The 26,727-nt window shown below is 44.1% G+C and overlaps 1 protein-coding gene across 3 annotated transcripts in view; it reads right to left on the minus strand.

The window, feature by feature from the left end:
• Positions 1 to 26,727, minus strand: part of STK39 (serine/threonine kinase 39) — a 296,995-nt gene that overhangs the window by 224,311 nt on the left and 45,957 nt on the right. For all 3 annotated transcript variants that reach the window (XM_027591011.2, XM_027591010.2, XM_027591012.2), the window contains exon 2: positions 13,903 to 14,015. In XM_027591011.2, coding sequence (XP_027446812.1) covers positions 13,903 to 14,015 — 113 coding nt within the window. The remainder of the gene's footprint in view (positions 1 to 13,902; positions 14,016 to 26,727) is intronic.

Raw genomic sequence — 26,727 nt, forward strand, 5'->3', positions numbered from 1 at the left:
CTTTCAAGGTGCTGTCCAAAAGCCACAAAAAATAACATTAAGTCACCAAAGAAACCTTATTCATGCTATTATGTATTTATGATGAAAGAAAAGTGTATTTATGCATCTTACAAATATTTTCAATAATTATGAGCATCTAGTTAACTTTGAATTAACTGCTAATTTCCTGGCCAGAATATTCCAATTGGAGCTGCAAATTTGCATATCCAGTCCCACTTGATTCTCAAATTGCCAAGACCCTGTATGTCAGATGACTTGGCCAAAATACCATGACGTATGTAAACATATATATTAAGGTTTGTGTATGTGTTACAAGTGCCTTTTAACAAGGATAAATATAGAAGAAAATCACTATTTTTTCCATCTTCATTATATAGCAATACTTTCCCTTCATCCTTCCCCTCAACCATTTAACTAATTACAGGTCTTCTAAATCTGACACTTTTCAAGTCTGCTACTCCTGTCCTTTGAACAAGATCTGAAACCCGAGGTCCAGTTTCCATCTGTTTCAAGTGTTAGGTTTTGATACCACAAGACGCCTCTGAAGGAGAAATGGAACACTGCCCGGACCAGTCCTATCTCAAGTCACTAGCAGCTGCTCACTGTGGGGACGGATGGCCCACTTGGGAGGCCTGCAGAATTAGGTAGGGGCCTCTCTACACAGATGCCCCCTTGCTCACAGAAAGGAGAACAATGTTTCTTCAAAGTATGGGTGCTCTCTACATTCTCACCATTTTACGTCCAATGCAAATGAATGTTTGTCTAGCTTTCGAACTCCAAACTTTTAAATCATTAATCAAAATGAACAATAAATAACCAATGAATAACCAATGCCTACATGAAAGGAAATTCTTCTGCACGGAAAGCAAAATTGGGCCAGAGTCTGGAAAAACACATTTTCTCAAGCTTTCCGTGTAGATGACTGGTATCACTTCCTACCCAGAGTATCAGGTTCTCCAACACTGCAATGAGCAAACTGTTGGGGGGGGGGGGGGGTGCACGTGTGCATGTGTGGGAGAACTGGTGCCTGGGGTGAGAGATGGGGGAGATGGATAGAGGGAGGGAGACAGGGAAAACTTTTAATTAACCTAGGGAGAAACTTTTTTTTTTAAAGATTTTATTAATTTTTTTGACAGAGAGAGAGAGAGACAGCAAGAGAGGGAACACAAGCACGGGGAGTAGGAGAGGGAGAAGCAGGCTTCCCGCTGAGCAGGGAGCCCCATGCGGGGCTCGATCCCATAATCTGGGATCATGACCTGAGCTGAAGGCAGACGCTTAACGACTGAGCCACCCAGGCGCCCCAGGGAGAAACTTTTAAATAACCTGTGGATTTAACTTACCAAATTCTAATACTTCAAAATTTGGGGTCTAAGAGATACCAGCTGGACATTTTAAAGGTCCTAAGGACTTAAAGGGAAAGAGGTGGGGAACACAGGAGCACCTGGGTGGCTCAGTCGGTTAAGCGGCTGCCTTCGGCTCAGGTCATGATCCCAGGATCCTAGGATCGAGCCCCGGGTCAGGGTCCCTCCTCAGTGGGGAGTCTGCCTCTCCCTGTGCCCCTCCCCCTGCTCGTGCTTGCACTCTCTCTCTCTCTCAAATAAAATCTTTTTTAAAAGGAGGTGGGGGACATAGCTACTGCCCCTACTAATACACCCCAAGAGGCAACATAAGGGCAGCTGGAAGAAGAGGTGGGAAACCTCAGAGCGGACTTGCAGAGGCCTGACCACCCTTAACCTACATTCTCCTTCCACGCAGCCTCGCCGTCCTTCTTCCGTTCTCCTTCCGGGCAGCCTCGCCGTCCTTCTTCCGTTCTCCTTCCGGGCAGCCTCGCCGTCCTTCTTCCGTTCTCCTTCCGGGCAGCCTCGCCGTCCTTCTTCCGTTCTCCTTCCGCGCAGCCTCGCCGTCCTTCTTCCGTTCTCCTTCCGCGCAGCCTCGCCGTCCTTCTTCCGTTCTCCTTCCGGGCAGCCTCGCCGTCCTTCTTCCGTTCTCCTTCCGCGCAGCCTCGCCGTCCTTCTTCCGTTCTCCTTCCGGGCAGCCTCGCCGTCCTTCTTCCGTTCTCCTTCCGGGCAGCCTCGCCGTCCTTCTAACATTCTCCTTCCGGGAAGCCTTGCTGAGCCCCCCAGCAAGGGGGGTCCATTCCCCAAATCCTACACCATTCAACTTCCTGCAAAAGCTTTCCATGTAGTAGAGCCTCTAATGCTCAACGACATGATGGAAACTGCCTTAGGGAGAAACCCCAGCCACTCTGCCTCAGCGTATGACCTGTGCTATCACCGAACCCCCATGATAAATAGTATTTCCACAAATAGTGTAGAAATGCACTTAAAGAAGAAAGAATGAATTGTTCTACCTGCCTATTCAACCCTTATTTTGGTTTATACAGAAGACTTTTGTTTAGCTGCCTTCTAGAGAGATGCAAATTTTTACATGTATATATTTATATTTCCACTATGGTCTGTTTGTGCCCCTGTAAAATCTGTAAGCTGATGGTATTAGGAAATGGGGCGGCCTTTGAGAGGTGACTGAGTCTTGTGGATGGAGCCCTCATGAATGATATTTGTGCCATTATAAAAGAGACCCCAAAGAGCGAGCTTGCCCCTTCTGCCGCATGAAGAAGCAGGGAGAAGTCTATACCTGGAAGAAGGCCCCCCGCCTGACCATGCCAGCACCCTGATCTTGGGCTTCCAGCCTCCAGAACTGTGAGGAAATACATTTCTGTTGTTTAAAAGCCATCAAATCTATGGAATTTTTCTAATAGCAGCCTGAACTGATTAAGACAATTGCATATTATTTTTAAATTTTATATTTTGAAAATAGAAATATTTTGTGAATCAAATGTCCTTTCCACAGAACTACGTTCTCCATTTCTTTTCAAAACAATGATGACAGCTGCCATTTGAATCCTCCCATCAGCTAAATTATCCAAGCTTTTCCCAAAACCTTAACTTCACTCACAGGATAGGCAAAGCCGATTATTCCCAAACATATTCATTTCTTCCTATCCCTAAAAGGGACAAAAGTATTGCCCAAAGATGAATAAATGGGTATGATTAAAAAAAATAATAATAAGATTTATCCAATTCTCCCTACAGAATGAATGGGTTCTAATACTCTATTCCCTTAACTAGGACACAGTCCACAGATGCGTGATTTGGAGCAATGCTTCTCAAACTTGACTGTGTACACTGATCACGTGGAGGTGGTATGAAAATGCAGATTCTGACCCAGTCAGTCTGGGGTGGGGCCTGAGATTCTGCATTTCTATCAGGCTTCCAAATGATGCCAACCCTTTAGGTCCAAAAACCAGACTCTGAGTGGCAAAGTGGTAGAAGGCCGACGGAGAGGCACTTGGGTGGAGGGCGCGCGAAAGGAAGGAGCTCCATCGGCAGCCGTGAAGGTGATGGGGTCACAGCCGGAGGCGGGGAGGCTAAGCCCAGAGGCACCGCCTAGCTGCGTGTGACCGAAAAAAGGGGTAAGAAGCAAAGACAGAAAAAAGAGACGGGCACCTGGGTGGCTCAGTTGGTTAAGCGACTGCCTTTGGCTCAGGTCATGATCCCAGGGTCCTGGGATCGAGCTCCGCGTCGGGCTCCCTGCTCGGCGGGAAGCCTGCTTCTCCCTTTCCCACTCCCCCTGCTTGTGTTCCCTCTCTCGCTGTCTCACTCTGTGTCAAATAAATAAATAAAATCTTTAAAAAAAAGAGAGAGAGACTATTATTAAAGCGGTTTGAATTTCACAACTACAGGAAGGGGTAAAAATTCAAAGGGAGAGAAAGACGTGAGGTCAAAGTCAGAAGAACTTAACAGAACTCCGAAGTCCAGGCAACACAATGAACAAAACTACAGTCAAGGAAGAGAACACAGTCACTCCCTTGGAAGTCTAGTGAAGTAAGACAGACATGTCATCAAGTGCCAAACCAAGCTAGGACACAGGATTTAATTTTGCCCGTGGATTGAAGAGCTGGATCTGCTCGTGCGGCTTCATCTGAAAAAAATCACCAGTGAAATTTCACAGGAGTGGGAAAACGGGCCTAAAATGGGATAGCAAGAAAAAGGCCTTCCCATCTGCTAGAACTCAAGCAGCAGCCACATCAGCATCCCTCCGCTGGGAGCAAAGTGGGCGGGAGACAGATGGACCAGGGACCCCCACACTGCTGCTGGGCCAGCCCAGCCAAACCTGCCCGACCGGGGCCTGACGTAGGCCCCTCGTGTGGGATAGTCCAGGTTTGGTGGGGGACACAAAAAAACACAGAGTATCCTACCACAGACTATCCTGGAAATAGGATTGCTTGGGAGGAAAAAAAAAAAAACTACCAAAAAAAAAAAAAAAAAAACCAAAAACTGAAAAAATGAAAATAAAGTGTGCTTAAATATTTATGTGGGTATTTTTCTAATACTTTTATATGGCCTTTGTTCCCCTACCACCACCACCACCACCAAAAAAAAAAAAAAAAAAAAAAATCCTCTCTCCTATAAATAGTAGAGGACAAACAAGAACTGTGATTAACAGCGGTGGGACCCAGCAGAAGCCACTTCAGAAAAGACCTGGGAGGCTGGCTTGTAAGCGTGGCTGAGCCACTGACCAGCTCCATTACCTGTGCAGGTTACCCCAGGGCCTTGAACCTCAACCTCCTTTCGTAGGAGATTATTACTGCCGTCTACATGGGATTTTTGTGAAATAAGCAATATGAGGGCTATAAAAGCCCTTGCAGAATGCCTAGCACATAACACAAATGCTAAAAGCCAGGCTCTCCATGTCTCAGTCCCCTCCTCGCGGGCGACAAGGATCACTTCTCTCAAGTGCCCTAAGCTGCTGACTAAGCCTTGAAGGTGCAGAGACAGCCCCTGGCAGCAGTGCTCACCTGTCCCTACAGAAACATTACAGCAGGCGCCCGGGCGCCCTGCTGGCTCTAAGAGCATCTGTAACGCGGGTACAGGTCATTGGGCCATGAACTTGTGGCTTCGTTTCTGACTTTACGCTGTCTCCACCCGGGGAGGAGTATTTCCTAAGGATTTCACCCCGTGTTTAATTTATACCACCCTGTCATACTCCAACTGTGATGGTACACTGCCTCAAACCGTCTTGGGATAAGGAGTCTACACATATACTTATGCAAAGGGTTCAAAACACAGAGCACAGGGGCGCCTGTCTGGCTGGGTTGGTAGAGCTTTCTACTCTTGACCTCAGGGTCGGAAGTTCCAGTCCCACATTGGGGGTGTAGAGATTACTTAAAAAATAAAATCTTTAAAAAATAAAAATAAAAAACCACAGAGCATAGAGAAGAGTTTGAAGATCTAAGAATGAGGAAAAGTTAAAGCCTAGTTTCTTTTGCCCCTAAAACCAAGAGAGATCCACAAAGCACTGAAAGGAAAGAAATTTCATTACGGAAAGGGAACAGTTTAAATGGGTTCTGAATTCAAAATATTAAACTATACTTAACCAAATTAGCATATTTTCACAGCTTATGTAAGTACTAAATAGATTCTTCATTATCTGATACTGGTGGCAAAATATCCTACTCAGCCTTAGTTAGGAATCAAACCTCTCAACCTCCAACATCATGTGCAGTTAAATCTGAGGAGATGCTATTTCTAACTTTATTCTCATTCTAACTTTATTCTCAAACACTGGTTTTCAACCTTGGTTACATATTGAAATCGCCTGGGGAGCTTTAAAAAAAATACCAGTGCCTGGATCCTAGCCCCAGAGATGCTGATGTAAATTGGTTTAGGGTAACAGGCTGGGAATGAAATTTTTCAAAAGCTCCCAGGTGAGTCTCAAATGTTCGGCCAAAGTTGAGAACCACTGCTTTGGAGCTAAGCACTGAGAGATGCTTCATTCCTTCAACAAAATGCTGAGAGAAAGGCACTTAGCCACACCGCAACTTAATCTAAAAAGGAAAAAATATCTGTGATTTATAAATACTACCATATGTAACATACACCTCCAAATGCAAGAGATACCTCTCCAGATACATCTTTGAAGTGTATGCAACATCCTGCTAGCACTTAAAGAAATCTTTAAATGATGAGGGTAATCGTGTTAAATAAAAACACTCTTCAGAAAGTCATTCTCCAGCTTGCAATGCCATAACATCAGCATCATAATGAAGGGTAACCTAATCCCTATTCATAAATAGCCCAATACCATCAGTGGCAGAATTAAAAACAAAAACCATAAACCTCAATGATATCAAATGTCAGCCACGAAATGGAAGAAAAAGATTGACAAAGCTCTTCTAAGAGTGACGGATTTTTTTTGTCCTGTCATTTTCAGTCATGAAAATGTCATTAGGAGGTATTTTAATTATAAAAAATTAGACATCATATGTGCAGCAAACTCTTGCCTCTTTTGGAATAAGATTATCAAGAGGGAGAAACCTCAAGAAAGAGTAAGTCAAATATTTCGACTTGTACCCCTTACAAACGAATCAACCAATGTTCCTTGCCATTTAGTTTTGTAGTTATTTTCCTATGATTTGGTATCTGTGTTTATCCAAGGATAGGCCATTGAAGGCAGGATTAGAAATGGAGAGAAGTCTAGATATTTTGAAGATGGGGAAATATCGTTAAAAAAATTGGGAGAAGGGGAGCATAAATTCTGTGACAGCCTTAACCAGTGTTTGTAGAGAAGTATTTAAAACTAGAGAGAGCAGCTGTAAAAGGCAGAGTGTCATGGGAGTTGGAGGGCAGGAAACTCTCGAAATCAGCACGGCAATCACAATGGGTAAGTGTCTGTTTGCAGACAGAACAGAGCAGACATCCCAGGGCCTACGGCTTGGTGACGCTTGGTGATGATGTCAGGAAGTTGGGCACTCCACAAAAACTGTCCAAACGAAATGGAAGAATCTTGCCTGGAAATTAAGAAGCCACTGGTCTAGTTCTTTTCTTCAAAAGAAACAAGGAGGGGAAAAGAACACAAAGAATAAAAATGTGATGCTGAAATACTATAGAAAAACCCAACGGGGAGGAGCCGATTTCTTCCAGAGTTGGCTGCGAAGTTCTTCAGCCAACAGTAATAAGGATGCCCTACGGGTCCTGGAAGCTCTTATGTTGGCCCTCCTGGGATCCAAATCAGATTCCGCTATCAATAACTGCTATTTGGTCTTTTAATCGACTACAACTGGGAGTTCTGGGAAAAGTAAAGTTGAAGACTTCATTAAAAACAGAAACAGGAAGAATTTTTCTTGTCAGCCAACTGATGTTGCTGGAAACCTCCAGGCCAACTTACAGCACAGCTGCTCTATTTGGCTTCATCACCCAACGATGAGAATGTGAGGTCAAATATGTCTTTTTATTTTTTGTGGCGCCCCCGTCCCACACCTGGGGGTGGGGGGCGACTACTGTCTGCAGCCTGGGGTTCTGCCAGGGAAGAGCCCTCCTGCAGAAGCGGCCGGAGCCCTGCCCGGCACTCTCCGACCTTCTCCCTGAGGATTCCACAGTCCTTCTGTTTCCACAGCAGCTAATTAATTGTGGAAATAACCAAACCAAAATAAAGAAGATAAGGGAGGAAAGAACAAAATCATCTGCCTCAACCCAAGCCAACAACATTTTCCAGAAGTCCATGAGGACGGCAAAAGTGAGGTATAAAAAAAATAAACAATATGTAACTAAAGTCATATTCAATCTTGGCGTGTTTTCCCCATTTTCTCCTACTCTGAAAATGAGTATGTGCTGGGTCTCTTTGTTACTGAGCACATGTAAGTCCAGAAACACGTGTCCTTGCAATATTCATTTCTGCTTACTCTTTGGGGAAAAAATGAGATGTTAAACATTTTAGCAAGCCATTTCTAACAAATGTATAAAAACACTTAAAAGTAAATTCAATTAGTACATTTATTATCTGAATCAACTATGACTTTTAAATTTGAAGTTCCAAAATGAAAAATGTTTTCTGTGATCAAATCATACATATTCCCAGCTAACGTAACTTTAGAGCTGTAAAAATAGTTTTGCATATATAACAGTTATTCTCTAATTTCTTAAAAATGTATGTCTTCAAAATGTCTAAAAGTTTCCCATTCCTAATCCTGTCTTCAGTTGGACTATACTTTGGTGAACACAAATACCAAATTGTACAAAAATAATTAGTGGCAAAGGACAAATAGCAGGACAAAATTTAATGTTTGTGACCTGAAATGCTCAAAATAGCACCACATTCAGTGAAGCTGGCTTGTATCTTAATGCTATAGCCTTGGTATAAAAGATTCTACGAGAAAGAGCCAAGTGCAATTTGTTACCACATATGATGAGGAATGAGCTGGGATATGAATAATTAATCTACTAATTAGAAAATACTTTTGTTCAAAAAGCATGGAAAAGTACTTTCATTTCTATAATAAAGAGAACACACATTATAGCTTCCAGCTTTTTAAGTTGACGTCCTCAAACTGGTATAATTTTTTCTACAATAAACAAGGCTTACAAATGTATCAACACAATTACAGAGATTAGGTAAGAACATACAAAAAATGTTTTTTAAATTTTTTAAACCTCAATTAAAAGGGGGGAACCCTGCTAGCGAAAGGAACTACTTAGAGGTCCCCACATATTATAATTTAATTTTAAAAGTATAAGAGAAGCCTATGTCAGATAATGAAACTATTAGGGGATAATTAAACTGTTCTCCCAAATGACCATTAGGCAAAATAAATACCCAGAGCTTTATTCTCCAAAATAACCTACAAATCACAGCTAATTCGTTCCTCTAAACACAAGAAAGGAAAGTAGGAAGAAAGGGAGAGATGCCTAGAGAGGGAACAGCAGGAGATCAAGAGAAATAAGAAATAATAAAATAACCGTGCAGCAAAAAGCAAAATGAGGGCAGTGGCTTTGTTCTGAGGGCAAGTAAACTCATGATTTATCTATGAACACTGTTAGTGAAACACAGCAAAATATCCTTATAAAGATGATATAGGAAAAGAAGGGCAGATGCCAGATTTTTTCCAGCTGGAGACAGAAACTCTTCCATTATGTACATGGGAGAGGCAGATGGCACATTGTGTGCCCAGATCTATGCATTTACACTGGATTGTTTTTGTTACACTATAATGCTGGAGTGACTTGATTCTATCCTGAATTATGAAGCATAATTTGCTAGCAATCAGTGTTTTTGTTCAAGTGATTATTAAAAGGAATTTCATTAAAAGAATTAATTTTTAAATAGAACTTTGGTGATGAAGTTTTGCCATCAGTAGAATTCCTTATTGAACAAATGTGGAGACAGAGGGCCAGAGGTGAAACCGATCCCTCTCAAGTCCATGATCCACATGAAGAACACAGGCCCTCTGACCCAGGAAGCCATTTTCCTTCCATCACAAGTTTGGGCAACCATGGGTGGCCACTGTTTTTTGAAACGACTTTGCTCACATTTGTCACCCATCATGTGCTAAAATATTATAATGATCATTAAATATTGTTTTATAATGGAATCCCTTAACTAGACTTTTTTTTTTTTCCTTGAAGAAACAAGCACTTTGCCTGGCCCCAGGGCCATGATTTCTCCTACACACACACAGCACTCCTGCCCCTAGGAATTAAACTGTAAGTTTTGATGGCATTGGTGTTTATGAAGCAATGAGAAAATGCTACTGAGCTTTCTGTGACTAGGGACCAAAGACAGACTAAAAATATGAGAACTCAAATCTAGAGAAAAAGTATTGAGAAGGATATGGTTGAAGTCTAAAAACCATCAAGTCAAGTTAAGGTGATGAACCAAAATGTCCATCAATCGCTGGGCAAAAATTTTAAGGAGAGTCCCCTGAAGGTTGGAAAAAGTGGGTTTTAGGATAAATAAAGGGAAGGACGACCATGTCACATTTATGGAAATCACTGTCACCTGGTGATAGAGACTGAAAGATGACTTCGAAAAAGCGGATTAGTTATTCACTGGTGAAATGGAATTTTAAGGGAAGTGAGTGGGCCCTCGAGCAGCATCCCTAACCTTGGAGATTAACCACAAACCAGAGAATTAAGCTCTTTCAAGAAACCTGAAGGCCATCTTCACATAGAATATACCCAGCCTGCATGACAGTGGATCAGACCCATTTAAGCCAGCCTCAAATTCCTACTGAAAAGCAAGAACTCCCTCAATGGAATGCATGTCAGAGAATCTGTTAAATCATTTCTAGACAAATAGAGGGAAAAGGTGCAGAAAGAATCCATAGCTCAAAAAGCTCATCAACCCAATATAAAAATGAAGAAACTCATTTACCAGTCCCCAGGCTCCCCAAAAAACAGCAATCAACTTTGTTTTCCCCATCTGTCTAGCTCAGTGTCTAGCATCTAGGAGGGTTTAATAATCATGCAGTTAACAAGCTCTACTCTGAAACTATAAATGTCTCCCAGAGAGTGTTAAGCCTATTATAGTCATTTATACCACTGTGGGATTAAAAAATGTGGGATTAACAAATCTCAGAAATTATCAAAGCATCTAGGTTGGAATGGTCAGGAATATAGAACAGACCAGTAACAGCCCTTGACTCCTAGAAAATTAACCACCAAAGCATCATACCTAGAGAGTTTAACTATAACTTTAACTATAATTAAAGGCCAAACTCTAATACATCTAAGAAAACTTAAAAACATGCCTAGAAAAAGAATTAAATTAACTAAATGCTATTCATGTAAGGCCAAGAAAAACATTTGTTCTAGGGTTTTCTAATCTAATTGCTGTTAAGATGAATTTTTACCAAGCATATTGCTTTGTCCTCTGATATATACACCCAAAACTCACCCTTCTTATGGGCCTGAGCACAATGAGGAAATTTGTTAAATATTTACCAAATAAATGACTAAATGTGTATCAGATCCGGAACCAAATGTCATTGAGGAATATTACAGTACTCATTTCAACAGTAAATAAATTTTATTTAAATTACCACTTATTTAGCACCAGTGATTTCATCTAATATTTCTTTTCCTCCCTTCCTTCTCAGAGAAGACAGGACTGTAATTATCACTTTGCTTCAGAAATCATGACCACTTGAATCCTTCTTCAGCCAGACCTGAAGTAAACTCCATATGACCACAGAATCGGACAGCCTTTGCCATACATAGAAGCAGAGTCCAGGGACAGTTGTCCAGAACTGCTCTGGGCCATCACATCATACCTGTGAGTGGAAATCCTACCTTACTAGGGGGGTTGAAGCAAGAGTGTAGGGACACGGAAGGGAGTAAGAAGTAGGAGGTGATAGTTTCAGCTGGGGAGGCGGACATTCCAACAGCCAGCAGACAGCTGATAACTGTGACTTCTATGACATAACACTCTCACAAAGTAAGGATTCCAGTGGCCATTGTTTCTTATAAGAACAATGGCTTCCAGTTAACACATGGCACGGTTTGTGAAATGATGCAGAGCGTGGACCTGTACATAATGCGCGCACACGCACGCGCACACACACGGAATTAAAGGATTATTAGGATACCGGATGTCCAAACACTGCCAAAATGTGAACCCAGAGAGATAATAAAAGTGCGAGCAGCAGCAGTATTAGAAATTAAAAGGATTATAGCAACTTTGCTCCACACGATCTCATGTGCCAATAGCTGGGCCACAAAAGCCTGGCAACATCAGGCAGCCCATACTGTAAATTCCATTTCTTGCTGTTTGCAAAGGACAAACATCCTAAAGAACCATTCCCCCTCCCATCTCTTGAAATATCAAGACATCAGAAGGTCAAAGGTTCAAGGTTAAGGAAAGATCAAAGCAAGAAATCAATATACCTCTTAAAGGAAAAATAGATAATTATACATATATACTATACTCGTAACACATCGTGGGCATTAAGCTGGGGGGGAGGTGGACGGAGAATGAGAGAAATAAACTAACTGCTAATAAGCTAACTCATAAATCCTAAAACCTCAGATTAATGAGCCAAGCACCAAGCCATAACACCCAGGTCCTTACATGTGCAGCTCTGCCTAAATTGTATCTCCAAATGACACTGTTATGGTCCCTGGTCCCAGGGAAACAGAGGAAAGTGTCCCCCCCTGCTGCCTCCACCAGGACCTTCATTAGCTCCCATGGCCAGCAACCAACTGCTGACCAACAGCCAGCAGAGGGAGAACATGGAGGCTTGGGGCAACTCGGGGCTCGTAGAGACCAGGGACCACAGTGTCGGCCCGGAAGGCTGGTTCCAGAATTGCCAGACACAAATGTACACAGGCCTCACAAAGACCCTGCATAAATAGTCTGCTGCTGGCAACAGGATGGCCATGGGATCTCCAACAGAGTGCCAAGATCAAATACAATCATCACGGGCAAATTCGTGAGTGGTTATTTCCAAACAGGGCATACAAATGTACACTCCAATTAAAAAAAAAAAAAAAAAATAGCATATATTCAGTATAGCCACAGAATTTGAGGACTCCTAAAAGGATCTGAGAGATTTCCCAATCCAACAATCTTTCTCAACAGTGCTGTGCTGTTAGGTGACTTGACCAAAGGTAGAAAACAAGTCGGTGGCAGAAGTAGGACCTGACTCTCCCCACAGTTTGTTTAGTGCTTTTTCCACTTGGGGAGAGTGACCTTCAAAACTGGTCAGATGACAAAGGCACAATTTTATTGGTCACCATGATTGCAAGCGACAGAAGGATGCAGCAATCATTTCCGTAAGAGCAAAGCACAGATGAAATTCTGAAGAAGGTCAAAGCCTTAAATGTATATATATTTTGTGGGGTTTGGGTTGTTTTTGTTTTGTTTTGTTTTGTTTTGGAATTAACATTAAATTGTGGAAGCCCTTGCTTGAATCTGAGTTTTGGCGGGCAATCTGCTGCTTCAATCGCAGCAAAATCTATGCCTTGTGGAGCCTAATTTAAAATGTGAGGCCAAACACACCTGGAAAAGTGCGGCTTTATCCTTCTACTTAATTTATACTATAGTGTGCCGTAATTAAGACTGGAATAAAAGCTATATTCTGAGTAAAGACAGAAAGCTCTTGTTCATGACATTCCATTGCCAATGTAGAAAACAACAAAAGGCTTCTTCATTTGGAGCCAAATGTCATTATACTTTGTAGCTTGTGAGGACAGCTATTGGACTAATATTTGTACTGGGATTAGGGTCGGGATAACCAATCAGTTAACTCCTCCACTGCAGTCTCCTATTATCCTCAAATAAATGGCCAAAAGGAAAATAAAAGAGAACTGGCAGGCAGAACGACAACTATATTTATGAGATTAAACTCTCAAACCCTTCACAGTTTGCCGGGCAACTAATAACCATTTGCCAAGCTGTTCGTTTAATAACGAGTCAGTTAAGCCAAAAGCAAAAGTTCCTGCAATCAACCAATGCTACTATAGTCATATCCTCAAAGCTCCAATTATTTATGTAACGTACGTACTTCCTTTAGAATAAGAATTACAAGTTGCCATGTACAAAAAGCAAACTCCTCTTCTTAGCCAAAAGCAAGCTACCCTGCAGTATTTTGAAAAACTGAAATGTGTAGGTCATCTGGTAATTTCTGAAAGGCAAAAATGACCAAAAAGGGCTTGGGGAGTAATTCCTATCTATGTCGACTCTGGACGGAGGGCCAGAAGCTCTCCAACCCAGCCCTGCACTCAGCATCACATGACCTTCGAGTTCATCTAATTGTGTCTGTTCCCTGGTTTTCCAAAAGAGAGTGTCAGCGCGGAGACCAGGCCCACCCTGGAATTATGAGGACTGAACAAAACCCTGCTTGTGATAGCAAAGTGAGTCATACAGTATACAACACAACTGTAAGGGACGGTATAATTAATCAGGGGAGGAGCAGCGATGTGGGCTGCTTTCCAAGAAATACATGTGTCAAAATAGGAGGGAACACCAACTTGCCTTTGCTCTCTCTTTCCCCTGCTCCTCTGGCCAGCCCTGCAAACCCATCGGTGAAGAAAAGCAACCGGCGGGTATCCTTCACTTTTTACTTACTAATAGTTCATCCATACTGGTCTGGCATTTTTCCAAGTTGATGCGCTTTATTGCTACGCGTTCTTGCCGGGGCTTGCAGAGAGCAGCCTGGACCACAGCCGTAGCACCGCTGCCTGAAACAAAAGAAAAACAGAATCAGCTATCAGGTGGCATGCTGTCTGGTTACTAGTCGTGACCCCCTTCCTAAACAAATACCTATCTTTTTTTTTTTTTTAAGTCTTCTACTCAAGGTATTCAAAACATTGCCTTTTAACATATTCTTCAAGAGTCTCTGAGTCTGAAAATAATTATCTGTGGGAGAAAAAGCAAAGAGCAGACTGCTCGATGGGATAGAAAAACAGTGCCCGCGCTCCAGAAGCTACAATCCACATCAAAAAAGCCCATTGCAATCCAGCATGTTCCCTGCTGCCTGAAACAAAGGCTGATAAAGTGACGGGTCCTGAGGTCACAGGGACAAGAGACAGGAGCCTCTAAGCACAACGCTGCCTGGAGGCCATTACCGTCCCTGGCCCCCAGGATTCTCTAACTTCAGTGCCCTTAAAATACCTCGAGCTCTTCTTCCATTTCAGCCCAAACCAAACCACTCCAGCCTGAACGACTTCAGGGTTTCCGCGAGACGCCGTGACAACTTATCTGTGCTCTTTGAGCTTATTCCTTCTAAACTTGCTCTACAATTAAAAGAACAAGAATCAGCCCAAGGATTCTCATGTTGAAAGGACAACTTTCAAGGATGCCAAGCAAGGGATGCAAATATGTAATTACAAAAGCTCTCAGCATTCATATGAATTTCCTATTTCTAAAGTTTCATGATCATTAACTAAAGCACTCAAACTCCTAGGAGACAGAGTCATGTCATTATCCATATTTTATAAGAGCAAAATGCAGACGTGTAATGATTTGTGGCAGAGCACAAAGAGCTCCTAATCCGGTTTGTATTCCATGGAGGCAAAAAGACCTCTAGGTTAAGGCATCTCACTTCTGCAAAGAATACCAAAAACCTCCTTAGGATCACATAAATCCTCTACCCCGGCAAGACAGCCAAGCAGAGAAAGAGCCTGTGCTCAGGATTGTGCAAAAGGGGGCCCAAATGTGACCATGCACCTTTCTCCTTAAAGCTTTTCTTCGAGGACTACTTCTCAAATGAGTCATCCAGTATCATCAAATGGAGGAAGGGGCAGCTTTGGACAATACAGAAGGGAGATCAGTATTAGCTTTCCTTAGCAGATGTGATAGGCAGGCATGACATTTCTAGTGAAAATCAATCCTTTCCCACACCAAGGAGGTAGGTGCCCAAGTGGGTGTCTCTGGAGCTGAAAGTTTGCCCTTTCTTCTGTCCTGTGGTCTCAATATCCACTCTGGCCCCTGGATCTGGTGTCCCAAGCAGATCACCCTATGCTCCAAAACCAGGTCTCCAACTTCAAGACTCCCATTCCAGGAAGTCCAACCAGTGTTCACCAAGGAGGGAGAAAATCCATATATACTAACCACCCCCGGTACCGTAGGCACTTTATTCATGCAATTCTCGTTACAAGCCTGCACATTTTTTATTCCTAGCCTCATGTTATATGTAAGAACACTGGGACTTGGAAAACTTGCCCACACAGCTAAGTGCCTGGGCTGGGGTCTGTGTCAGATTGGCCAGACTCCAAGCTCCATGCTTTTCCCTGCTTCCCATAGGCCAGAGCCCACACTTCCCTTCCCCGCTTGTCCTGGCCTTATAGGACAGAAAAAAAATGTCCTACATGCTTGAACAAAAAAGAAACCACCTAGAGGGAAGATTCAAGTGAGTCTTACTCTCTAGTTCAAGGAGGGAGTGCTATTGTCAGAGGTTGTTAAAAGGGCCTCCCTGTCCTTTTCTCACTGCCTGCCCCATCGGCTACTATTCCAAGTCCCACCATATCGGTCTTGGCCCTACAGATCAAAGCGTGCTGGGTTCAATCCAGAATGCTCTAGATATCACAGCCAAATACTACAAAGAGGCCTGCTGATAGCAAAGTATACTTTCCAGTCAAGGTCTCCAGAACAAGAGACCATCACTGACTGTGCCGCCGAGAAAGTGGTAAGTAACTGGTTAGCACTGGGCCTGGTATCCAGCAGAGACATCAACACACGTCTTTAAGTTGCTGCTGATGGGAAGTCATTCTCGGCTCTACCCGCTATAAGTCTCCCACCCAAATCTACCCCCACCCCCACCCCCACCGAATCCTTAATCCACATCCCAGAACATGTTCAAAGCAGGGGAACTGAAAAACAGGAATGGCGAGAACACACACTCCCAAAAAGGATAACACAAGTGCCTGTAAGAGGCGGCTGCCTCCCATGGCCTGGTAAATCCTTGACTATAAAAGTCTCCGGACTTCCACAGACACATGCAAGAACGCAGACAAAAACAAGAATTCCGGACAGAAAGAGGCAGCAGGAGGGAAAGTCTTTTATTGGAGCTTCACAACTAGAGAATTGTTATTACTTAACAACTATAACTGACTAAAGAACAACCAGCAGCTTCTCGTCTCTAGAGAGAATAATCCTGGGGTTCCTGTCATTGCGTGAATGCACGTCACCACTCACTGGACAAGTCAGGAGACACTGCTTTGACCCCAAAGATCTCCCTCAACTGCAAGGGAGATCAAGAACAACGACAGAGGGGCAGGGAGCCTTAGGGACTATCAAGTCCAATCCCTAGCTTTATGGATGAGGAAGGGAAGGGAAGAGCACCCACACCAGAAAGCACCTTGATCTGGATTGACTTCCAGCCTCCGAAACTATGAGAAGTCAGCGCCTATTGTTTGAGGCGCCCAGTCCCTAGTGTTTCGTTAAAGCAGCCTGAGCTGACTAATACAGAAGGCTTTCATTGTCGGTTCTACTCCCTGCCCTGCCATCACCTGTGGTAAATAATGCCGTACAAATGAGAAGTTCTCAACAACTGCCTACTTAAGTCAACAGCAAGATAAGGTAACATTCAATGGAAGGGCTTCTGGTGGGCCACTGTAGCTCCCAAATCTTAGGTTGTAAGACCCCAGAAAAGGAGGTTCAACAAGGATTCTACCCTTCCTATCCTTTCAACCCTAGTACCAATTTCCTCTATGATGTTGGGCTTAATTTTTCTCTAAATCTCAGTTTCCTTAATGGGCATAATAAAATCTACCCATGAGGCCTAATAACATCGCCGGAAACATCAGTTCAGTAAATGTTAGGCTCTCTCTCTGGAATGCATTTCTGCACCCACAGAATTAAGGAGGCAGACTGTATCTATAGCCGGCACTAGCCCCCCCACCCCCACCCCCCCCACCCCACCACCACCCAGGGAAAAAAGAGAAGGCCGAGCAGCTCCAGGTCAGTACTAAGTATCATTCTGCCTACAGGAAGATTCAGTTGGTTTAAAGAAGGGAAAAGGAGGGCTAAGTTCGAAAACCGGAAGACTAAATTATTTCTAAGGTCTGAGCCAGCATAATGAGTCTAAGAGTCTAAAATATAAGAAAAGAATCCAGAGAATTCTGGAATAGCTATGAATTAAGATTCTATAGCTAAACTTCTTATTGATAAGGTACTCTGATATCTAACCTAAAAATTACTTTAAAAAGTCTCTGTCTACCCGGATTGCAGGAGTTCATAACCTGGCCCCGCCACACAGTAAATGCTTGTTCTTTGATGACTGACTTAACTCCTCCATGCCTCAATTTCTTCATTTGTATGATGGAGATAACAGCATAGAGCTCACAGCGTAGCTGGGAGGATCACATGGGTTAATACATGGAAAGCCCTTGGAACTGTGTCTAGTACATAGGAAGCACTAGTTAAATCTTAAGTTAGTATTACTTTTCAGGGAAATCCCTCCAAGTCAATTGGTGTCCGGCCAATTTGTTGTTTTAATGCTACATATTTCATGATGTTGACATACCATAATTTATTCAGCCCTTCCCCTATTGATCAGTATTCTCTTTATTTCCAGTTTTCCCTCCAATATGAATAATGGAGCGATAAACAGCTGATACTTTATATACATATTAGTCCATAAGAACTTTTCTTTATGTTAAAGTTAGGACGTGGCCAACTGTCCAGTAATCTCTCCTCATAAATGTCAGGAATTAAGAAACAAACGAAACAGATATTATATTAGCCTATAACATGAATAGTGGCCAGTGGAAGGAAGCTGTCATCACATCCTGCTTAAATGAGGAGCACTGAGCCAAAAATTTTCATACAATAAGTTTGCCCAACTCTTAGCACATGGAAGGACTCCTTCCTTATGCTTACCTGTCCTTTCTCAGTGCACAGTGTCCGGAGGTGCGTCAGGCTGTCTTTTTGGATGTGCTGGTTGGGGATGGAAAATTAACAAAACAAATGGCTCTGATCCAGCTGATGACTTCTTCCAATTCTCTCCTTATCCAACATACTATAGGTGTTCTATTTATATCACATGTCCAACCTCAAAGCCCACGAGGCCAGTCAAGGTCACCTGAGAGCCGGAAGCTGGCCAGCGTGTGAACGGACACACACGTGAACTCTGTAGGAACACAGCGGCCACCCACCCCTGCTAATGTGGCCACGGAAGTTCGCCGACCTAGCACGCCAAGATTCTGATTTTTGCAGAGAAGCTGAAAACTCAGAATTTTGTTTGAAATCTCCTAATACGATAAGGTTAGCAATTAAATCTTTTTTAACATAAAAGCACTGTGAGTCACAAAACAGCTTGCCACAGGCTGTATTTTGCCTCCCTGTGTAATTACTATTTGGCTTCAGAGGTGCACCCTTCCTTGCCCGGTGTCCAATTTTTAAATTATTTGTTAGCCTACACATATGAAGTTGCCATTCTTCTCAATCAAAAGGGATCACATTTCCAATGATTCAACATAATACATGTACATACTCAGGACATGGGCCCACACTGATTTACTACATGTGACCGTGTTGTCATCTACCTTATCCCACTATTTCCCACCAAGAGAAAACTACCAGGGCTATTTTCCTGTTGTTTGGTACATTCTATCTGGAAGGAACAGCACAGTAAACTATTAAGTCAAACACAAAGAAGGGAAGCTGTGAGACAGGTGTTATACGCAATTCGCATGTATATATATGGATTCCTTAATAACACAGACACTCCTGCTGGCCTGTCTGATAAATGGTACACAGACTGTGTGTATACAATGGGCATGGCACAGCAAGGCCACGTTTCTCAAGGAAGCTACAAACAGGGGACACCCACCCCACACACCGACTGACCTTCTTCGTGTTACAACCACGCTGGCTGACTTACATCCTTCTGCCACCATCGGTGGACCCACCTTCTGGGATTGCTGGAGCAGAGTAAGAGCTCACACAAAATAAATAAATGAAGATGACGGTGAGGTGGAGAAATGGCCACTGAGCAAATATGCTCACATTTCACTACCGACCTGCACAAACTCCCTTACCTGGGATAGCCTGGCTTGTTGGAACCTTTAGAGGTCACAGACCTCACCAAAGGAAAGCAGCACTCGTATGTAACTTGGCAAGAATCATCTGATAATGCCACAGAAAAACAAAAAGTAGCCTGGGGATCTGATCGTAAGAGAGATAGAGGGGAACTGGGATGTGGAATCAAATTGAAATGAATGTCAATAAATTCACCTTGCACCTCAAGCTACATCTAAAGCAACAGTTAAAACAAACATAAAAAAAAAAAAACCCTACATTACACTTACTAAATTCAGAAGGTACATGGATTATGATTACTGATATAAATAAAATCAATAATGAATATTGCGAGAGTACAAGTAAATTCTAGTCACCCGGTTAAAGAGGAGTGGTAAGTACATGATAAGGAATTATTAAATAACAGGCTCTAGGGGCACCTGCGTGGCTTAGATGGCTTAGAAGCCTCTGCCTTCGGCTCAGGTCATGATCCTGGGGTCCTGGGATCGAGCCCCTTATCAGGCTCCCAGCTCAGTGGGGAGCCTGCTTCTCCCTCTGCCTCTGCCTCTCCTGCTTGTTCTCTTTCTCTCAAATGAATAAATAAAATCTTTAAAAAAAATAAATAACAGACTCTAATTTCCATCAAATTCAATGTGATTAATATTGGGATTTACTCCCATTTTTTGTTTTCCTAATGATATACAGTAGATAAAAATAATCACTCTGTGAATATGATTAGTTGCCGGCTTAAAAAATACTTCATTAGTCTGAAGAGCACTCACTTAGGGCTTAGACCCCTCAAAGCTGGAACTGTATTCCAGGATTCTAGTCCTGATGCTGATACTAACCAACATGCAACTTGGAGGAAACATCTCTGTCTGTGAATGTGCATTTATTTGCTAAGAAAAAGAACATCCTATTTTGATGGGGTGGGGGTGTTTGACAAGCTAGCCCCAGGGCTTGGCGAGGATTCACCTGAGACGCTGCCTCTTCCAACAACCGCAAGCAGAGTTAGTCATTTCCTCTTTGCTCCCAAGGACCCGGTGCAGCCTCATCGCAGCACTTACAGGATCACAGAGCGGTCTTCCCTGGCCTTATTACTCCTAGAATCAGCCCTACCGCTGAGGCCCCTGCCTGGAATGCAGGAGGCCGTAGGTAAGTGTTTGCTAAGTGAATAAAACCCACATCAACCCAACCCTGGGGAAGCTACCTAGACACAAGGGAGGTGAAGCTGTGTTCCACGCAGAGAGCACTAGGGCCCTGGCCGACTATACAATCTAGAAGGAGGAAGAGCAATTTTACTCAATATGTTATCTCTGACCTGACTGTCCTGTGTGTTTTAAGTAGGCAGTCGGTGTATGTGGCAATTAACTCTAAGAACAGGCCTAGGGAGGCTACCTGCCTGAAGGCATTTCTGATCTGCAGAACATCTGTTTCAATTTTAGAGTCAAATGTCACAGGAAAGCTCATACTAAAGAGCAGTGTTCCACCAGAAAGGGTAGGGAACCTCAGTTTTAAAAAATTAAATCCCCTGGCCACTGCTCAGCATGTAGGAGCCACGTGAAATGAGGCAGGCTAATATAGTAGCGACTTTGATGACTCCCCTGGAGTATAAAGTAGTGACATCAAACACCTAACAACGTGGAGAGGTGACAGGAGCCCTCAGCAGCCCTCCAAATCCATCTCAGGAACCACTGCGTCAGCCCCTGGAAGGCAGGAGGGACACATTCCTACAGAGCAAATTTGGTTTTTAGATTCATTTAAAGGTCGAGTTCAAGTTCTTGCCCCCTGCACACTCAAAGCCCCATGATCTGGCAGGACTGAAAAACTTCCTGTTCTGCTCCAAGGGGGCAGTTCAACCCCTCCCAGCAAAACCTACTCATTCTACTGATTAAATCAACCAAACAGAAGCCAACATTCCACAGAGGAATGTCCATTGCTATTCATACAGATAAACACATCCACTGGCGAAGGCCAAAAGACACAAGTGCCCTGGTTCTAACAGGGTGTTCCAACATGGCGTCTCTCATCTTCACTGCTCCAACCTTAAGCCACCTGGAAATGGGAAAGGCTACAAAAGGAAGAACCGATTTCTACTCCAAGGTCAGTCCCATTCATCCCAGCTCAGCTACATGCATGTTTGCCTTTGTATGAATAAGAGAAAGGTATCTCTCTCTCTGAATGGACACAAACCTGGATGTGCAAGGCCTGACAAGTGGATGGTGCACAATTAGGGGGAAAAGCGCCTTTCGCCCAGTTAATTGCATCATAGTTCATTGGGCTGAACGAGGGCTGATGTTCAGCCTCCACGGGCAATGTACACCCTTGGTGGCCTTGGAACAAAGATTAGCATATCCAAAGCACCCATCCTATAAAAACAAAAATAAGTAAGGTTTGTTTCTAAGCCCCAGGATAACAAGCCCAGACCTAACAAACAGCCCCATGAGAAGGCCCTGGATTGGGGTGGATTCTCTCAGAGCCTCTGAGACAGAATAACAACATCAGAAGCGCCTACAATGTCTGTTTCAAAAACAGGTTATTGAGCCCATACCCAACCTATTGAATCAGAATTACTAAAAGTGGTGCCTGATATGTGGGGTTTTTTTGTTTTTTGTTGTTTTTTGTTGTTTTGTTTTTTTAGAGCGAGAGCACGAGCTTGAGCAGAGGGGAGGGGCAGAGAGAGAGAGAGAGAGAATCTTAAGCAGGTTTCGTACTCACTGAGGAGCCCCACTCAGTGCGGAGCCCAACTCAGGGCTCCATCTCACAAACCCGAGGATCGTGACCTGAGCCAAAATCAAGAGTCGGATACTCAACCGACTGAGCCACCCAGGCGCCCCAGTGATATGTGTATTTTTAATAAGCCTCTCCAGCGATCCCCCTCTTCTCCCAAGTTTGAAAACCATGGTTTCTAGGTCTCCGCTTGCCTCGCCCTTCCCCTGCCAGGACACAGGAAGATTTATCAGTTAGGAGACAGTTAGGAAAATAGAAAACAACACTAGGTGCTACAACAGATATCATGTGATATAAAGAAGCAGTTCAACAAGTATCAGAGAGCTGAAAAGACTAAGCAATAGAGCGGAACTGTGGGAAGCAGCTCCCACCCCTGGGGCGGGGAACGGGGAGTCAAAGAGAGGAGCTCGGGTTATGGGAATCTAACAGTTGAGAGGAGGGGCCCCACAGAGCTGGGAGCAGACCTCTTGAGGAGCAGGCGTTGCCACCTCGGGACCCTCTGTGAGGGCTCACGTGGGGCTGGGACGCAAACTTCTGAGGGTGGCCAGGCGATGGATTCTCTGAGGGGCACCAGGAGGCTGGTTCTGGGATGCCGCAAGGAGCTGGAGACGGGAACCAGTGCCCGCTAGCAGAGTGAAGGGCCCTTTCTGGAATGAGGCTGACAAGCACAGCAAGCAAATGGAATGAGTCGTGTCCCTTCTGCCTCCTCCAGCCTCCCAGAAGCCCTCTAGCAGCCCCTAGTCCAGAGCTTAACAGGAAAGCAGCACACAGAAGGAGGAACGTGGTTTGCAGACGAACAGCCCAATACACAAGCCAGTCTAGAAAGGTCTATCTGGTGCCTAGAGACAACCACTTAATAAGGAGCCAAGGGAACAGGATGTGCAACAGCCCAACAAGAGACTGGTGCCTCTTCCGGGCTCCACCTAGCAAGGGCCAGCCTCGTTCTTTTCATTCTCACTCACTCTGTTTTCAAACACAATTCCTAAAATGGCCCCTTTTAATATCTAATACTCCCACAATGTTCATTCTATCCTTACAACCCCAGCCCAGCCCCATTCTACTTCCTTTTGGTCACATGGTAGTTATGAGCAGGGGGTCTAGGGCCAGGCAGCCCTACCAGCAATGTGACCTTGGGCAAGTTTGCTCTGGCCATCTATGCCTCAGTTTCCTTAACTATAAGAAAGGGAGTGACAACCATAGCTACCTCACGGATGGCTGTAAATATCACAGAAGATAATACAAATATAGCAATATAAATGAACATGCCTGGCACGTAAGTCGTTAATTATGTTTTGACTGCATTAATATTATCAACAGTATGATTATCCCAGACACCTGGATAGAAACCCCAACGAGGTCTACTATAAGTTTCTAAACAAACAAACAAACAAAAAGCTTGTTTATCCCCCTCCCCCGGGATCACCTCTGCCCCCACCTGCCCGAGTTCCACTTCTCAGTTTCCTGTGAAATTAAGTCCACTTCTCCCAACCCTACTTCTGGTAGCCAGCAATGACAACTAATTTTTATACAACAGTGATTGGGTGTACAGAAAATTATGCAGGGAAATGATTCACCTTCAAGACCCACTTCTCTGGTAATTATCCTTGGCTACCACATCCATGAAGCAGCAAGTAACTAAAACAATTCTCCTAGCTCGAGGACAGAGGGGGAAAAAAAGTCCACTCACGTTAATGCCACCCACCCCTCCCTACCTCTCCATCTGATTTGATTTTACTCATGATCCCACTCCTGCCTAGCTGGCCTCCCCTGGCAACCTGAGGTTCTCCCCCAAGTAACATCACACAACAGGAGGTAAGGGACAACCCTAAAGGACAGAGGGCTTCCTGCCCCTCTCTCTCGACACACTCTTCATCCAGGGGCAGAGGGATGATGCCACAGTCTGAAACTCTAGCAGAAAAGAAGAGGTACCAAGGAGTGCTAGTTACAGGACTGCAAAGGTCCGGTGTGGTGGAAAGCAGCGCCTCAGCAATCTGGGCGGGTCCAGGGCGCAGTGGAGTGAGAAAGGCGGCGAAGAAGTGCCCCACAAAGGGCACTTCGCACCACTAGGGGCCTGCTGAAAGTAGCAGCATGCTGTCAACCCCTGCTTCCACCAGCCCCACCCCAAGGTCCCCCGCACAGAAGCACCTGCAACATCTCCGGGTGCCATCCAGGGAGCCTGGCAGAATGTCAGGAGAACTCTCCTTCCCGTGGTCTTGAGGCTAGGGGCCAAAATGTTAGAGGACTATGGGGGAATTGGAAAATGTGCAGATAACGCAAGGGGTCGCCTGGGTATCCCAGGAATATGCAGATGCTGACTCGGTGGGTCTGGGTTGGGGGCTCCCAGGTGATACAATACAGCTGGTCCATGGACCAAACTTTGAATTGCTAGAGCACAGGGGAGGTAGCTAACCCAAATCACCCACAGAGGTTCCAGGTGCCCACCTCTTAACAAAGGAGCAGAGTGTTCAGAAACCTCCTGACCCACCCCTCCTCAACCCCAACAGTGGACTGGGGAGGGCAGCATGAGCCATGGGGTCATGGGGAAGCAGATACCTGGGGAGTCTGGGAGAAGAGGCAACGAACAGCTAGGGGAAGGGGTCACCCGGTCTGCAGGAGTCCAAAGGGAGCAAATCCCTCTACAGGGAACCACATTTGGTAATTTTATGTGTATTTAGCTCTTCAAAATGAAGATTCAACACTCTTCCCCTTAACATTTATTACTTGATTTTTCCGTACCTTTTCAGAAACTGGCTACAAATGAAAGATGAGGCCAACTCTACTTTCCTGCCTCAGGAGACGAAGTGTAATTTAACTTCAAAATTATCTCCAGTAACTGTGGCTTAAATTAACCTGGGCTCCAGTTACCTGGAAATTTATTCCATCAATCCAGAAAACAGGATTCCTCAAATATTATGGGTAACGAAGAGTACACAGTAAACAAAAGTGAACAGCCAGATCACCGTAAATGCTTTTATTCAACACACATTAAACAATTAAACTTTATAACAGCAATACGATGTCTAAATTCAACATACACAGGTTACCTTGTATGGCAATTCAAGAAAAAGAATTATCACAAATAGTAATTTCGTTACCTGAAACTCCCTTCTTGTGGCATGAGGCCTAGGTCCCCAGCTCTGTGACCTCATCTCTAACTGGCAGTAGACATGTGTTCTATGAAGGGCTGCATTGAGGAGCAATATGACGTGGAGTCACTCATTCAACACCTCTTGTTTTAATAGCTAGGCTGATTTGATTGGTAAGTACTTGTTAAACCGATCTTTTAAGAGAGAGATCCTTGATCTCCTTTCTGTTTCATTTACTCATCAAATGATAGAAGTGTTCAGTTTTATGTATTTGCTGTCAGTTTCTGGTTAACCAGGGCTTCTACCTTGAACTCCAAGCTCTCAGAAGGCAGTCACCTCCACTCTCAATGTGCTCTGTTCATTGCCAAGAAGACCCCTCCTACACATAATTTAATGAAAACCTGTTGGCCAGGCCCTCAGGTCCAGGCTCCAAGCTGCTGGTCTACCAGCTATACTGTATGGACCCAAATCCTGAAAATGCCCCGGTTTCAGAGTCAACCTTCTCATGTGTCAATTAGCTCTGCTTTGTTCCTTCAGCCAATCCAGTCCCAGTTGGGAGACCAAAATGGACAGATAGGTGTAACAACTACACCACCAGTAATGAGGATGGATTGGGAAGGACCAACCGAAAGCATGTGATCTATCATGTACAATCACTGTAGTAATGCCTTCAACACACACAGAATAAGAGCATCTCAAAGTTGAAAACAAACTTCAATTTACAGTCCATACAATCATATGACAAAGGTTATGTGCTTGTTTATTTATTCAAAGACTTTACTGAGCTTCTAAGAATGTCAGGCAGTATTTAACGTGCTGGGAAGGAGGCAGAGAGGAAAAAGTGTGTGCCCTCCAAGAGTTTACATTTTAATTGGGATGACAGCCATAGATTTCTTTAAAAATCATGAATGAGAATTTGATTTTGTGATAAGTGCTATGACAAGACAGATACATCAAGTTGTGGGAAGATCACTTTAGCTATGATGGTCAGGGAGGCAGGCCTCTCTGAGGTGGTGACTTCTGGGCTCAACTGAAGGAGCCACAAAGATCTGTGGCGAGGAACATCCCAAGAAGAGAGGCAGCACATGCAAAGGGCCTGAGGCAGAAATGAGTTTAGAGAGCTTGAGGGACAGAGACAAGGGTAGTGTGGCTGGAGCTTGTTGATACAGAGGGTAGGTGGAAAAAGAGATGGTCGGACAGGTAGGCAGAGGAATGAACACACAGAGAGAGCCCTGTCAGCCAAAATAAGTGCTTTGGAGAATTCTGACGAGAGCTATTGACTCACATTGTATGCTGCTCACTCCAGCCGCACTGTGGGCACAAGGTTAAAATGTGGAGCAAGAGCAGATGCAGCGTGACTGGTTAGGGAGGTGCCAAAGATGGGCAGGTGCAAATTCATGATGGCCAAAGCTAGGGTGACTGAAGAGGGAGGGAGAAAAGTGGCTGGATTCGGGATATATTTGGAGGTAGAGCCGCGGGATTTGCTAATTGACTGGACGTTAACTAAGGGTGGCGTGGGGGCATTTGGGTAATAAAACTAAATGCACGATCGCCTCCACTATAATCATCACTGCATTTTATAACAAAGACGCTTGATTCTCTCTTCACCTTCACC

The sequence above is a fragment of the Zalophus californianus genome, chromosome 3 (genome assembly GCF_009762305.2).
Source record: "Zalophus californianus isolate mZalCal1 chromosome 3, mZalCal1.pri.v2, whole genome shotgun sequence".
Classification (NCBI taxonomy): domain Eukaryota; kingdom Metazoa; phylum Chordata; class Mammalia; order Carnivora; family Otariidae; genus Zalophus; species Zalophus californianus.